At 32.7% G+C, this 14,764-nt stretch overlaps 1 protein-coding gene across 1 annotated transcript; it reads right to left on the bottom strand.

Moving 5' to 3' along the window:
• Positions 1-6,386: 6,386 nt before the first annotated feature.
• LOC115890997 (inositol 2-dehydrogenase-like) lies at positions 6,387-14,193 on the bottom strand. The gene is made up of 7 exons (XM_030911380.1): positions 14,008-14,193; positions 9,806-9,885; positions 8,461-8,629; positions 8,151-8,330; positions 7,846-7,973; positions 7,532-7,771; positions 6,387-6,742 (listed from the first exon to the last, which is right to left on the bottom strand). The coding sequence occupies exons 1-7, from the start codon at positions 14,088-14,090 to the stop codon at positions 6,459-6,461; spliced, it is 1,164 nt and encodes a 387-aa protein (XP_030767240.1). The 5' UTR covers positions 14,091-14,193; the 3' UTR covers positions 6,387-6,458.
• Between the last annotated feature and the right edge of the window lie 571 nt (positions 14,194-14,764).

Below are 14,764 nucleotides of genomic sequence, written 5' to 3'. Positions count from 1 at the left end.
GGACACGTCCTGTGAAGTAGACACCGAGCCACGTCTGAGCCTTCTGTATATGCAACACCGAGTTGATAACGGGGCTCGTATTAGTTCCGAGTATATTATAAAACACTGTCCCATAGACACACGCAGATTTAGTACGAACAATACCAAAGTTCTCGCAAGTGGAATTGGTACCAATTACAGTTGATGAAGAAACAACAACATCTGTTCAAAAGAAAAGATGAAGGACCTATCTTCTTCATTACATCCTTTCATTGTCCAGTTTTACGCATACCCTGTCGTCAAATACTGCTGTAAGATTCACTAGTACTTAGTACAAACATGATAAAAAGTGTACTTTGTTTATATCATGACTGCAGATTGCAGTCGGGGCACCAGGAAAAGTACATTCATGCTTTCCGCAACGTGGCGGGAACGGAGCGGATCCGAGAAAAAAATGTACGCCGACATTTCTGGGACGGGGCACGGCCGAGTTCCGGCGAAGCTCGGATCGTGCTCGGCCTGGCATGAATGTATATGTGTAAAGAACACTTGACAATGTTTGGTCGTGTCTTCACCGACGCACGGCTCGGACCCGTTACGGTGTAGCGCGAAGCATCCTTTAGCGTATACCCGTCCGCCGGTTAAAAAGCAGCCGAAAAAATGCCATAAAATAAAAATAGGTGAATAAGTTCGTGAGAAAATTCAAATTGTAAAATGGTATTTCCAAAATAGGTCTAATGGGGATATACAAACAATTTTTCCACAAACTTTTGTAAACAGGCCAATTCTATCTTTACCTACTATATCAAGAGTTATTAATAATTTTGAAACACATGGGTGCGTGTCCCCACAAAAACACAATGTTGATGTGTTGATTAATGAAGAACAGGAGTTAAAGCAAGTGTTTAACCGTTTAATTAGTGGATATGGAACTATGTTGTGATCCGCTAGATCACCAGATCTTTCTCCCAATGATACCCTTACTCTCTGTGGGGTTATGTAAAACCCAAAGTGTATGGTCATAATAGGGCTAATAATCTGGATGAGCTTCAAGTAAAAATACGAGAGGCTTTCCAAACTATTAGCTCTAATATGTTAGCCAATGTCAGACGGGGATTTTACGACCGCCTAGGCTTCTGTTATAACGTTTTTTAACACTTGTTATAACGTTTTTTTTTATTTAGATTAATATTTTCGTTTTTTTTTGGGGTTTAGAGAATTTATTTATTTTTAGTTGTGGCTTGTAAACACACTCAAATAATAAAGATTTAAGTATTTTTATTTTAAATGTTACCTGAAGTGAAGGTAAACACTTAAAATGAAAATAATAAATACTCGGCACTCCTCGCGTCGTATTCCTAGTCTGTCACGACCGACCCGTCCAAGCACAACTGCAACTGCGTACTGCCTGACCAGCCGACTAGCCGGCAGTGAATCTCGAATACGAACGCAAATTGGGTAAACGTAAATTCGTCCGGCAACTTGCTATGTTACTAGTAGCTTGGTCTTCTCTGCATATATACAGTACGTCTGCTGGATCTGTGTCTATGAAAGGAATGCGGACAAAAAACATTTAAATAAACAGCAATATATTTTATACGTCGACTTGACGAGTACGTCACCGCAAATCGCTCCACCCACTCATTTTATTGGCTACTTGGAAATTTGTCGAATTTTTATTGATGGGACGCGTCGTCTAATTTTTTACGAAAAGCATCGAGAGAATATCGTTTCCCCTCTCACGGATACCCCGTAGCTACCGAACGGACAGACGTACTGTATACCATCTGAATTATTTAGGATTATTTTTTGAGAATTTAAATTCCTCTGTTTTTCTTTTCACATCTTGTTTTTGTAAATAAAAACCAAAATAATTGATATATCTATTATATCTACAAAGACAGTATGTGAGGGAGGCTACACCATAATTGAAAATAGTTGAATAAGCTGAAAATGATGATGTGGGTTTTTAAATGTGGCGATGAAAAGTGTTTTTACAGGCTTACCTTACATTTGCCTTTTTTTAGTTTTGTCAGAGGCTTATTGTTTTGAGTAAAATCTCAAATGAATTGGATAACCTCAAAATTTAAAAAAAAATGAACTTATAACTTATAAACATACAGAATATGAATAACGTAGGAGGTGGCAACATTGCATGCTCTCGAAGCACTATAAACAAATTTGCGGAAACTGAATAAGCGGCACTCAAAATGTTTTCAATATTTTTCGGAAAATGTCAAGAAAAATATAAAATTTTCAACATTTCTTTTTTTCTGTGGTACTATCAGTTAAAATACTTGCACTTATTTCTGGGACACCCTGTATATCTCATATAACACACAATATCCGCAGGATATCCATTGAATGTCGGAATGTCCCACTACAGGATCATCCTATAAAGATATCTATAGGATATCCTCTAGACATCCTGAAATCCTGTAGATGTCTCAGAATAGAATATCCTATGGATACCTCTGTCATATATCTAATGTACATCCAGCTGAGATATCCAAACATGCTCATGATAATAAAATATCCTAACAATATAGTCTAGATATTTAGGAAAAATAAATAATTTTCTACTTTTTATATTACATAAAATGCAATAAACCATACAGATAGATATACTATATTACGTCAAGGCAACTTGGTATCTTCTGGATAATCTGGATATTTATGAGCTTGGCCACTCCCAGTAATACAGAGAATTTAAAACGCCCGCTGAAAAAAATTCCCACAATCCATCTCGACAGTTTGTTTTTGCATCGTGTATTATTCAGTTCTTTGATTTAGTGAAATTCAAGGTGAATTCGGTCGTTTGTCGATGTTGAATGGGCTTAAAAATGACTGAAACTAACAAAACTGGTTGAGTTTGACTTAGTTTTTTCTTATACTCATAGTTCTAGCCTTTTTCTAGCAGAAATTCTATCCTAACCTCAACTAATGTCGAAAAACGACGAACGACTGAGGGTGCAGCCACACTATCCTAAAAACGGCGTATCGGCGTAACGGCGTAACGACCTTGAATCGATTTCCAGTAATTCTATTAGCTAAAATTTTTGACAGATGAATTTGACAGATAAAATTTCTGACAGATGAATATTTCAGCCAATAGAATTACTGGAAATCCATTCAAGGTCATTACGCCCGTTACGCCGATACGCCGTTTTTAGGATAGTGTGGCTGCACCCTCAGGGTCTCACAATGAAAAATTTGTGACAAAATTATAGGTGAAAATTTGTTGAAAAGCGCTTGTTCTTTATCCCTGAACCCATTTTCGTGTTTGATCTATTCGAACAGAAATCCTATTTTTGTGTTTAAATTGTGAGTTTCTGGAAGGTGTGGTGTTAGAAATTATACCTGTATCCCCTGTGTGCTAACTTTGATGTAAACTGTTGCTGCTAGACTCCATAAAGGGTAGTATAATCTGGTAGAATACCATACGATCGAAAAAAACGGCGTCAGAGGTGGCTTGGAAATGAAGATTGCTGTTATTTTGTATGTAAAATTATATGGGGAATGTCATCGATCGTAATTTTCAAGCCAACTGAACGCCGTTTTTTTTTCGATGGTACAGTATAAATTGAAAGCTCTTAAGTCATACAAATAAACTTCTAAATTCAAAGTGTGGCTAAATAAAACTAAATTGCGAACGTTTTTACTATAAACTAAGGATGAAGTAAATATTGTCAAATAACAGTCCTCATATAATGTCCTAAAAATATTCTATAATGCTCCCAACATCATCTTCTTTTCTTGTATTGTCCTATAAATATCCCAAATAATCGTAAAAGGTTTGCCTAGGGATGTCTTGAAGATGACTTTTTTTGTCCCATCTGGATATCCCATAAATATCCTCCTCTGGTTTTTGGATATCCCTAATATATTTACTATATCCTTGGTGGATATCCTCAAGATATATATAGGATTGTGTAGTGTTATATGGGCTCTGTCCTAGTTTCTATCCAAAAAAATACGTTTCGACTTAGGTACTAAAACTATTAACTATTATTATAATAATGTAGAATAAAGAACCCAAAGCGCATTCACACAAACAAGAACTGAATTACTAACAGTTTGGAAAACTTTACAGCGCTTTCAGATGGAGCGGACCGTCCGCGCGGTTGTTTTTTCAACATAGCACATCCGGACGGAGCATATCGCGATCCATGTGAAATTGTTCATATAAACTCATGGTACTTGCTCGAAGTCGCGGACAGTCCGTCGCGGACGGTCGGTCACGGACGCTCCGCTCCATATGAAAGCGCTGTTGGTTTTCTATCACAATATTTAGCATAATATAATGTTTAATATTAAAATCGCTAAAACAACTATGTTTTTGAAATCGAGATATTCTTTGTTGCCCTGAATAACTAACATGAAGATCAAATTTCGCAACCGCTCCATTATATCGAAACTATCGCTTCTTAAGAGCGAGGCACCGTAAATTGTGCATTGGATTACCAACAACAATCGATGAAGCAATAAGGACGATATTTAATGTCAAAACGGTTAAAAATCGAATGCAGCGACGTTCCCCTTTTGTAAAGGTGTAGATAAATTTACGTAAAAAGAACCAATAAAACTAGGGATGTGTCAGAGTATCGATAATTTAAAATATCGATAGTAAAAGTTATGCGTCAATCGTTAAATTAGTAGATAGACTAATGAAGGAGTCTAACGTTATTTTTATATATTTATGAGAGGTAGGAACTTTATTTGTAGTACTATAATAAATTAAAAAATATCGATATAGATAATATCGATATTTTTTTTTAAGTGGACGTCCCTAATGAGAATTACCCAGGTGGTATTGCAAGCGATAATTTCGTAAACGACGCCTTGCATTTAGATCGAACTAATTTCAGCCGCACCACTGACATTTAGGTGCGATATCTATCATTTTTATACAGCGTGGAATGAAGATATAATTAACCATTACTATCAACATTTACAGCAAAAAATAATGTGTTTGATTGAAGCCTTGTAAATAAACAAGGATTGAAGTTTTTCTTTTTTAAATGTCTTTTGCAATAATTTTAATATATATACCGGGTGCGTCTCGAAAGTGGCTTACCTCTGTAACTTTTTTATTTTTTCAGATAAAAAAACGAAATTTGGTGATATGACATAAATTAGGATTGATTGGCGTATTCAATTGTTTTTTATCACATCCTGTTTTACCGGAAATTACTACAACTTTTAATTTTTAAATGGAGCCCTCGGTATATTATTACTTTATTCGATGGCAAATGACACTCTGAATAGAATGGCATATCACGTGTTAACGTTTGACATTTTCACTTAAAGAAAAATCGTATTTTAAATTTCAATCCATAGTGCCACGGGTATGTTAAAAACACTAATTTTCAACCAAGGAGTCTTAAAAATAGATTTGATCGTCTATTGTTTTTCGTGTCTTGTCCTGGCCGGATAAAAGATGCCCAAAACGTACCTTTAATCATATCTCAATTTTTTCAAATTGAACAAGGGTGGCTCATTAACATATTTGGAAAAGGCATTTTTTTAAGAATAATTTGATACCACACATTTGTTATTTCGAGTTAAATTGTCGGATAATAATTGACAGATGGCAACTTTCATTTTTAATTTAGAAAGAGCTGCTAACAACTCAAATAATTTAGCTACAAATTGCTTAAAAAATCATCAAAATCGGTCCCCTAGAACACAATATATAAAACTCTAAAATAAATGAAAATTTTAAGGTGCCCGTTTTTCGTAGCGGTGAGTGTATAGTCTTTAACAAAACAGAATTCCATATTTGAAGAATTAAATTAATTAAACCTAATTAAAAATGTTTTTAATCTATAGATAGAAGATCTAGCAAAACGCATACACACTCGACAGACAGATGTCAGAGTGTAGGAAAAAAAGAGATTATACGCGATCCTGGTCGATTGTTATTTCATCACAATTTACGGAATTTATCCATTTGAGAACGTGTGAAAGTGCAGTTTGTGAAATAATCGATACTGAAATCGATTCAATTATTTGTAGGCGATGTGGCAAGTCTTGAGATAGGATCATCTATTTACCCTTGTGTATCTGTGTTACGATATATGATGGACTAAAAAACTGCTTAAAGATATACACTTAAGCTTGATTTTCATGCGTCCGTTTCATATCGTTGATACGATGCGACGCGACGCTCCAACCTAATTATATCGATCTGCTATTTATCGGAGTCCCGTTTTCTATTGTTATGTAAGTTTTTTACTTTTAATTTGAATTTTCCAAGTCGTTTTTTAATCTTTCTAGTTGATGTGTCAACACTGGACATCGAACAAGCCGAGATCCAGGTAATTGCTTGGTATTTGCGGCTGATTATCGATAGTTGCCGGCGGCTCTCAAAATGTTAAAAAAAATTAAGTTAATTAATTCGGTTATTATCAATTTATTTTAAACACAGTCTTTATTCTATAAATTTATTTAGACATTCAATTTTTCTAAAAAAATTCTTATTCAATGGCTTCATCTGCTGTCCATCTCAGTTGTACGATTTTCCCTGTTCTGGCGGACTCCTCCACGGCAGTGGCTATCTTGGAAACGGCCATTGTAGTTTTTTCGGTAACCAAAATCGTTGCAGTGCCATCAAGAACGTCTACAAAATGCTGTAATTCCCTTTCGTAGGCCTCCTTATACCTGGATGGAAATGAATAGTCAATGGGACCTTTGCTGACAGCTTCTAACGTGTACAGTTCGACGTTGCCCAATGCAGCTCTGTTTTCCGCCTTAAGCATTCCTGCAATCGAGGATTTTAGTTGCAAAAAATCGATAATAAATTAGTGAAAATATAATTTACAATTTGAATTTGGGAAGAAATTTTGACATTTGATATATGTTGACAGGTATATACTATGTTTCTATATGCAAAATATAAAAGACAACCAATGACTAAAGAATCCAAGGACAAATAACACCCGAGAGCAAATTGTGACGATGTCACCGAACAGTGCCGTGGCACATATTTTTCTTAATCTAGCTGTTTGAAGAGATATTTATATTTTTTGATAAATGTTTTGACTACGCCTATGGTGTATACGGTGGTATCATACTAATTAATTACGAAAAAACGCATTAAAATGTTAACAAAAGGTACAAAACTAGTATCGACGTATAGCACATATCAAGTACATATAATATCAGAAAAATAATTATCGAATTCAATAAGAAAACTAAGAAAACGCTAAAAAGGTGGAGCGGACCGTTTATTTACCTATGAAACGTAACTCCTGCTGCTTATCTTTGCTGCTTTTACACTTGAAAGCTGAACAACTAATCACCATTGTAATAAAGTTTATACAAAGTTCACTACACACAAACTATTAAAAATCGCTAAAATTGTCGCTGGTGACCAGATGATGACTCATTGTTTGCCATCAAAAGAATGGCGTCTAAGGTCACAAATTCTACTGCAGCCCGTATTTGGGCGTTACATGTCCTTATATTCTTTAGTCATTGAAGACAACCCTTGTTATTAAGTATCTATTTCCTAAACTTTACTTTGGCTAAATTGTGTGCTTTTGATTACCTTTTTCACCAAAAACTTCCAATCGTTGTTCATTACCATAGCTACATTGTCGACAAAGATCTATTATCCCGTTTGTGCCACTGGGAAACGACAAAAGAACCGAAACATTGTCGTAGTCGCCAAGGGCCTTGATTTCAGGGACGGTGGCATGCGAAAAAGACACAACCTTGTCGGGTAGTTCCCCCAGTGAATATAGGACTAGATCGACGTCATGAACGAAGGCATCGTAGAAGACACCACCTGAAATTGAGGAGGTATCACATATATCGATATATTCTGGGAATCGATTTTTTTAATTATTAACATATACCTACTTGATATCTTCAAAAATTCTAATGAGGGCATGGGTGCATCCCGGTTGCATACTTTGACAGTTAGTACCTTGCCCACTTCACCAGCTCTAACTCTCTTCCTGATATTGGCATATGATGGGTCGAAACGTCTATAACGAATAATTTTATACTGGTATATGTAAAATGCTCTTTTGCATGTTTTGCATATTAAACGTATGTTTTAAGATAGAAGACTATTTTCATAAAATATTCTTAAGAGTCCATATATAGTGTAAGTCAGCTCAAGAGATCATACACATAAAGGCTCTAATTTGGTAATATCATACCTGTTAAAAGCACTGAACAGGGGTTGGTTAACTTGGCGAGCCAGGGCAAACAACTTAACGGTAACTCCTACATCGCTTGAGATTGGTTTTTCACAAAACACAGCTTTGTTATGCTTCAAGGCTTGATCTATGATCGCTTCGTGTGTATCAGTAGGCGTTGATACAACCACAAAGCGTACTCTTAAAATATTTAGGATGGTTATAGTAAAATAATGTTTTTCTTGAGGTCCCATAGAGGCAAAAATTACCAAATATACTGGCTTTTTAACTCTATGTACCTCCTTAACTTTAATTATAACAAATCTATTACTTAGGATCGCTGTACACTAAAGAACTTTGCTTCCCACTAATCAGTCTTACACTTTTAGGATCAAGGCAATAATATTTTTCAATTTTCTCAAGTCTGTCTTCTTCATCCTCGACGATATACAACAAATCCAGTCTTCTATTGTTAAGTATGTTTCTCAAATGAATTGTGCCTAAAAATTACTCCATTACTTTTAAGAATATCAATTTGCAATTTATGATTTTCGTCTATGATCAGAACTAGGGATGGGCGATAATGGATTTTACCTATCGATATGTTTTTATATTATATCGATATATAATTATCGATATATCAGTATAGTTATCGGTTTATCGATAATTATAGATATATCGATAATCATCCTTATTCCCTCAGTATTATCCAGTACTATTTTATATTTTGAAATATTCAATTAATTTTCAGGTTTCTAAAAAGATAGATAAAAATATACCCACAAAAATAATTAATGCTTAAGGAAAATCGATACGAATTCCGATATATCGATAACTATCGATAGTTTAATATATCACATAATAATAGATGATCTTAAAATTATCGATATATCGACCTATCGACCTATCGATAAATTGATACTTATCGATATATTGTTACCTATCATATCGATATATCGATAATTTTAAAGTCACCTATTATTATTCGATATATTCATAACTATTTATCGATATATCGGAAGAAAATCCCATCTCTAATCAGAACTGGTCTTTTTAAAGCCAACACTATCTTATTAAGGCCCTTCTTAACAAAGATATCGGCGGTTGTCAAAATGTAAGAATTTTTTTTGATTTTCAAAGTTAAACAACTCGGTGTTTCATTTTATTTTAAAAATTTAATTAACTTTTAAAATGGTAGACACCATGTATTAACACAAAAAAACTAGTGTTGATTATAAGGAACTGTATTGGAGAAAACGCAAATTTAAGAGGCTTTAAAAAGTAAGTACGATTTTAAAATAGAACCTTGGTATTTTGTAATGGATTCTTTGAAATTTTCCATTTAGAGCTTCAGACGGCGGGACCGCTTAGTGCTATTAAAAATTGAGGCAAATTGTTTTCAAAACAAAGTCAGAGAGGTCGACAGATTCATTCAAAAAGAATTAAAAAAACTTTCCTTTCCTGATTATTATTAAAGTTACTTGTAAATAAAAAAAAAACTATGTATAAATAAAACTAAGAGTAAAAACTGGAACTATAAGTCTATCGTAACTATGGCGAAGTGAACATGAAGTGACCATATATCACGGTGAGGTGAAATGCTTCACTATTATATGTTTTTTTTTGTTTTTAGCCTAAGGGTTGGTTATAAAAAAAATAAAAATAATAATACATACCTGCACGTCCAACGCCAAAAATAGCTACACCGTATTTGGTGTTTTGTTTGGGTGATTCTAATTTCAAGTCGTCCAAATGTCTTAAAATAAGGATTAAAAAAAGAATATAAAAAAGCCTTACAAATATATTATAGTCTAAGATCCAACTGCAGGATTATTACACTCTATTCGTTTTTTTTTAAATGGAACACCCTGTTATTACTTCTTTATTAGATAGAGAATTAAAAAATTATAATTTTTTTTATTTAAAGCATTTTAGAATTTTTAACGGTTCCATTTAAAAAAAGCAAGAAAAATTATTTTATATTTTAGAAAATTTGGCTTAGAATTTTGAATATCCTGTTTAGTGTAAGATTACGATATTTACATCAAAGTAAGTACGGACCAACTATATCTAGTAAATAGCTAGTATAGTTTTGATTCAATACATTTCTTGTATTTTTAATATTTTTTTTAAAACGCTGGAAACAATATTTGTTTTATTTATTTATTAATATTTCCGTAACTATCAAAACATATTTAATAATATATTAGGATTATGTAAAGTGATCAGAAAGGAAGCAAAAAATGCAACAATATAAAGGGTGATCCGATCCACTCCTACTTTTTAGGCCACCCTGTAGAAGTTAAAATATTTGCCTGAAATACATCCCGGTACATACTTTAGGTTTGCACTTATCCAAAATTCCCAATTTTTTTAATGTAGGAGCTACAGATGCCCGACGCATTATTGCCGGACTCGCTTTAAGTAGTAGGAAAAATGTTGAACCGTGGCAACCCTGTTGCAGACTTTTTGATTGGCAATGGCACCCTGTTAAAATTGTATTTCCCTATTGATGAATATACATAAAAATTTGATTTTGATTAAAAATATAATCAGCATAATATTCTTGCAGCCGGATCCTGTACTATTTTAATAGCTGTATACAGGGTGAGCTTAAATGAATGTAAATATTTTTAGTGTTAGTATATTTCGACCCTAGAAACACGATTTTTTTTTCGAGAAATTTTTTTTTGAAAATTTGGAATTTTTTGAATTCTTTTTAGTTTTTAGTTAAAAAACATAATTTGTTGATAATATGACAGCATAGGTAGTAGATTAAATTTACAAGAAAGAAAATCCAGAAAAGATTTAGTGCTTCTCAAAATTTTAGCAAAAAAAAATTTTTTTGGATATTTTCAAAGTAAAATAACTCGGTTATTTTAGATTTTTTTTTTGGAAAAACGGCAAAGTGAAAATATGTTCTAATATACAGGGTGGTCCGAATTGTATTCCGGAAGCTTCGGCAGCATATTCTGCAGATAAAAATAGGTAAAAAAGTTCGTATAAATGTAGGTCCTGAAATGTTAGTTTCGGAGATACAGGGTGTAGAAATTTTATTTTTATTTCGATTTTTCCAAATAATTTCTGAAGTAACATCAATATTTAGAATGAAAATTGGTGTCTGGAAGCTTTTTGACATGAGACATTGATTTTGATGTCAATATGACTCCTACTGGTAGAGGGCGCCACCTACATATGTTTTAACTGTGATTCTCTAGTCTCTGTGATTTTTTACGTAAAAAATATCTCTTTGTAAAAATCGCTACGAGCAACCGTTCTTAAGATATTTAGAATGGAAATAGTCAATACATGCCATTATTGACGAAAAATAAGCACGTTGAGTAGATAGTAGCTATTTCACTGAAATAATAAATTTGGGAAATTTTTATTTTTATAAATTAATCATATTTTTTTCTGCAAAAAAATGATGATAAAACAGTTTTTGCAAAATTAAAACACTAAATCACCACAATACATCAAAACACTTTTACTTTTACACTGGACGCGCGTTTCGCTAACCATGTTAGCATCATCAGCAGATGATTATAAACTGTTAGTTATTAGTTTATAATCATCTGCTGATGACTTTGAATAAGAAGACTAAGGAAGTAGCATATCAAAAATCTTAGGTACACCGCGATGGGCCTCAAATATGGTCGACTTAGATTCCGGTTTATCAGTGTCGTTCTAATTTTATTTAAAAAATGTAAAACTATGATGTAGGGTAGACATGGGGTAGACTCAATAATTTGTTGTTTTATTTTACGTTGTGAATAAATGTTGGTAGTTATTAAAATTGTTATAAAAATATATAATTCTAATAAAAATAGATAAGTTATAATAAATATTTATTACCACAAACATCCGATACGCTACTGAAGCAGGTAAGTCAAATTAACGTATCTAAATTCTTTGACATCTAATCTTTGACAAGTAATAAATAAAAGCTAAAATGCAAGAAAAATATATAATTTAGTTAATTTAAGTGAATTTCATAAATGATCGGTTTGCTACACGTATGTATATTATAGAGTCACTTACTAGCGAAAAGTTGTTCCATTATTTCACTCAATTTTTGCCGAGATCTACCGCACGCTACACAACCAACTATTTTAGTCTTTTTCGATAAATCGCGATAGTGTCAGTGTTAATTTAAGTGCTGCCACAATTTCCATCTAGATTTACTACCTTTATACAACTATCAGTAGTAGAATAAATAATAAATAACATAAAATAAGCTCCGTAAAGACTGACAAATCCACAAAATTTTAAATCAAATTCAAATGTGTCAAATGAATCGTCAAACAGAACTGTCAAGGATCCCCACCCTAGAGAGCTTTTATGGTGCTTTTTCCGCCCACCATGCATGAATACATGGATAGCATTATGCTCCTTCCTTAGTCTTCTTATTCAAAGGCTGATGATGCTAATATGGTTAGCGAAACGCGCGTCCAGTGTAAAAGTAAAAGTGTTTTGGTGTATTGTGGTGATTTAGTGTTTTTATTTTGCTGTGTAACACCAAAGGTTCCAACCCTCAACTGTAAAACAGTTTTTGTTAAACTTTTGGTAAAAAAACATTTCAAATTTATGATCTCAGTCTAATAACTATTTAGTCAACATGTTTAATTTATGTGATTGAAGACTATAGAATATTTTTTTTTAATATTTACTTATACAGGGTGGTCCGAACTGTATTCCGGAAACTTCGACAGCAAAAAAGTTCGTATAAATGTATGTTCTAAAATGCTTAGTTTTGGAGATACAGAGTGTAGAAGTTTCATTTTTATTTCGATTTTTTCCAAATAATTTCTGAAGTAACGTCAATATTTAGATGAAAATTGGTATCTGGGAGTTTTTTGACATTGTCAATATGACTCCTACTGGTAGAGGGCGCCACCTACACGTTTTTTAACTGTTTTGAAGCGTAATAACTTTTTGTCCGTACCTGTATAAAACTATCGAGGGAAAAAATATACATCTCTGTGATTTTTTACGTAAAAAATATCTCTTTGTAAAAATCGCTACGAGCAACCGTTCTCAAGATATTTAGAATGGAAATATTCAATACATGCCATTATTGACGAAAAATAAACACGTTGAGTAGATAGTTATTTCACTGAAATGATAAATTTGTGAATTTTTTTTTTAATTAATCTATTTTTTCTGCAAAAAAATGATGATAAAACAGTTTTTGTTGAACTTTTGGTACAAAAACATTTCAAATTTATGATCTCAGTCTAATAACTATTTAGTCAACATGTTTAACCAAGAGACCTTTTTTACGTAAAAAGCGTTGTAAATGTATATTTTTTTACTCACTAGTTTTATACAGGTACGGACGAAAAGTTATTACTCTTCAAACCAGTTAAAAATAAGTAAGTGGCGCCCTCTACTAGTAGGAGTCATACTGACATCAAAATCAAATTTGTCATGTCAAAAAACTCCCAGACACCAATTTTAATCCAAATATTGACGTTACTGCAGAAATTATTTGGAAAAAATCGAAATAAAAATGAAACTTCTACACCCTGTATCTCCAAAACTAAACATTTTTGGACATACATCTATACGAACATTTTTATTTATTTTTATCTGCAGAATATGCTGCCAAAGTTTCCGGAATACAGTTCCTGTATAAAAAGTGGAAAGTAACTCGTTTTAAACTTATTTAAGATTTAGTATAAAAACATTTATTTTTCTTGACTATCTAGTTACATGTGATACTAAATGTCAACTAATATCAGAAAATCTATACTGCGTCACATAATTTTGGACGAAACATCGTATGCAAGTTATAGTAAAGCAAAAATAAGTGTTTAATTTATTTATTGTTTATTTATGCCATAATTTTAATAATTATTAAACGGAGTGCTCTTACCTATAATAAACTTCGTCTTCTGTTGGTTGTAATGGTGAGGCAGTAACATATGGTGAAGGTAGTTGGTATTTGTTGGTTGCCATTGTATTATTTTGAAACTGACCATGATTTTAGACAAGCAAACTTTTATAAAGTTTTAAAGCCGTTTTTTTGCAAATGTTATCCTTATTTGTAATGATAACCTTTGCTCACTAAAAATTACGATTAAGACTAAGAATTACGACCTAGTCAATCTAGCCTACTAGATAGTCTGGGTCATTTTTTATCGAAATATTAAGGAGTGGTTTCATATGTCGCAAGTGTAAAGATGAGTAATGACTACGCTTGGAAACTGGCTTTAACTACTGAGTCCATTTTACTAGTCCGAAAATGTAGCAAAATAAGTGTTCGGCATTTAACGTTTTATGTAAAACTGGCTAGGTATTTTTATACAAATGAAGAAGGAAATTAAAGATAAAGGATTTTACTATATCCGTATTGTAGCACATTTTTAGACAACTTTTTTATTTTTAAGATTTTGATGGTCAAACATCAACAAAATATTTCTTGTGTTTGGACTAAATTTTCTCGAAAATAAAGAATAATAATACGCCAAAATTATAATGAAATAATAAGCGATAGCCTCTAAAAGAAAAATAAAAGGGGCTTTCTTAATACAATCTAATAAAAATAAATGTATTGCTCATGCATCTGTAGATGTTATTAATGTATGGCAATCGCTTCTTTGATTTTAAAGAACATAACATAAATAAATATA

The sequence above is a fragment of the Sitophilus oryzae genome, unplaced genomic scaffold (genome assembly GCF_002938485.1).
Source record: "Sitophilus oryzae breed Bouriz unplaced genomic scaffold, Soryzae_2.0 scaffold_942_pilon_pilon, whole genome shotgun sequence".
Taxonomy (NCBI): domain Eukaryota; kingdom Metazoa; phylum Arthropoda; class Insecta; order Coleoptera; family Curculionidae; genus Sitophilus; species Sitophilus oryzae.
This window is presented reverse-complemented; position numbering and strand designations above follow the sequence as displayed.